Genomic DNA, 1,554 nt, shown 5'->3' on the forward strand with positions numbered 1-1,554 from the left:
CTGGAGCATGTAATACGTGCTGTTCCAGCGCGTCTGTACGTCCTGCTGCAGTCTCTTTATTGGCTGGTTGAGCTGTCCCTGAATGTCCTCGAGGCGGGAGTAGGCTAAGGCGGAATGTTTAAAATGCCCAACTATTTTGTGCTAATAAGCGTGGGTAAACTCCTTGTACTCATTGTCGTGTTGGGATTTTGGTGCTTGATTAAATTACTTGTGTTAAATGCGCTACCTTTTGAGCCTCCTCTGGACAATTTCGCTGAGCACAATTTGCCGTCCGCCTTTGTTTTCGCGTCTTCGTTCACTTTGAAATAGTTCCACATGGCTGACTTGTCTCGCCTGCCCTTCTCTCAGCTCTGAGCTGCACTCGGGGCCTGGGGGCGGGCACTCGGCGCCTGTGATTAACCCCTTACATGCCGCTCAAACATAGACAGGTCTCAGACTGTGGTATTGGTCCCCGGTATCGGGGGACTTTTAACGAGTACGAGTACTTTAGAAAATGTGGTATCGAGGCCGATACCCGATACCGGTATCGGTGCATCCCTAGTGTTGTCAGTATGATGATTCTGTTGATCTGGGGAGTTGCTGTTCTAATTGGAATTGGCATCACGATTGTGGGATTTAACCAAGGAAAATGTGAGGAAAGCTGTTTATCAGAAGCTATAATATCAATCACTCTCGCATGTATTTTCTCCTTTTATATCCCAGTCATAATAATGCTTAGTATCTATTTGAAGATTTTTCTTGTTGCACAGAAACAAGTAAACAGCATCCAGAATACAACATGTCAGAACACACAGTCTGGAGCAACTGCCAGTAAGATGGAGAAAAAGGCCACCAAGACTCTAGCTATTGTTATAGGAGTTTTTCGCTTATGTTGGACTCCTTACTTTCTTTGTATTATCTTTCAGCCTATAACATATAATGAAACACCAATTGCAGTTATTGAAACACTTAACTGGCTTACATTGTCAAATTCAATGCTAAATCCATTCATTTATGCTTTCTTTTATAGCTGGTTCAGGTCAGCTTTTACAACAATTATTTCTGGAAAAATATTTCAAGGTGATTGACTTGTTGTTTTGAAAAGCTTAAAAAGCATTTTAATTGGTGCACATTCATGAAATTTGAAATGATAAAGACTACTAACAATGACACAAGCAAAAGAAAATGCTTCTATGTATTTTTAATGTCTGTTCCGAATGATACATATTCTGCAACTCTTTTAAACATCATGTTTAATTTGGGAAACACAAATGGAAGGTGAACATTTTATTTTTATCCAAAACAAATGAAAGTTATTCTCATTAATATGAACAAAAGCTTATGCAGTGGTACTTCTGTGCAGGCTTACTGTTTGAATATAAACAGTTCAGTTTTATACACGCAGTGCTTTCAGCAGTCATAAAGATTTGTTTCTACATTTTTTGAAATCTGTCTTCTGTACACTCCATGGAAGGCCATGGAAGTGACTGGAATACCTGAATTCAATGATTTGGATGGGTGAATGATTTTGACAATATATTGTATAAAAGACACATTTTGAAAAGTACCATTGTC

The 1,554-nt window shown here is 39.3% G+C and overlaps 1 protein-coding gene across 1 annotated transcript; it reads left to right on the forward strand.

The window, feature by feature from the left end:
* Positions 1-320: 320 nt before the first annotated feature.
* Positions 321-1,067, forward strand: LOC146372315 (trace amine-associated receptor 1-like). Its single transcript, XM_084953444.1, has one exon. It carries the CDS (start codon positions 408-410, stop codon positions 1,065-1,067), a length of 660 nt encoding a protein of 219 aa, XP_084809570.1. The 5' UTR covers positions 321-407.
* Positions 1,068-1,554: the final 487 nt, after the last annotated feature.

The sequence above is a fragment of the Perissodus microlepis genome, chromosome 15, assembly GCF_051167445.1.
Source record: "Perissodus microlepis isolate ML-2025 ecotype Zambia chromosome 15, ASM5116744v1, whole genome shotgun sequence".
Taxonomy (NCBI): Eukaryota; Metazoa; Chordata; class Actinopteri; order Cichliformes; family Cichlidae; genus Perissodus; species Perissodus microlepis.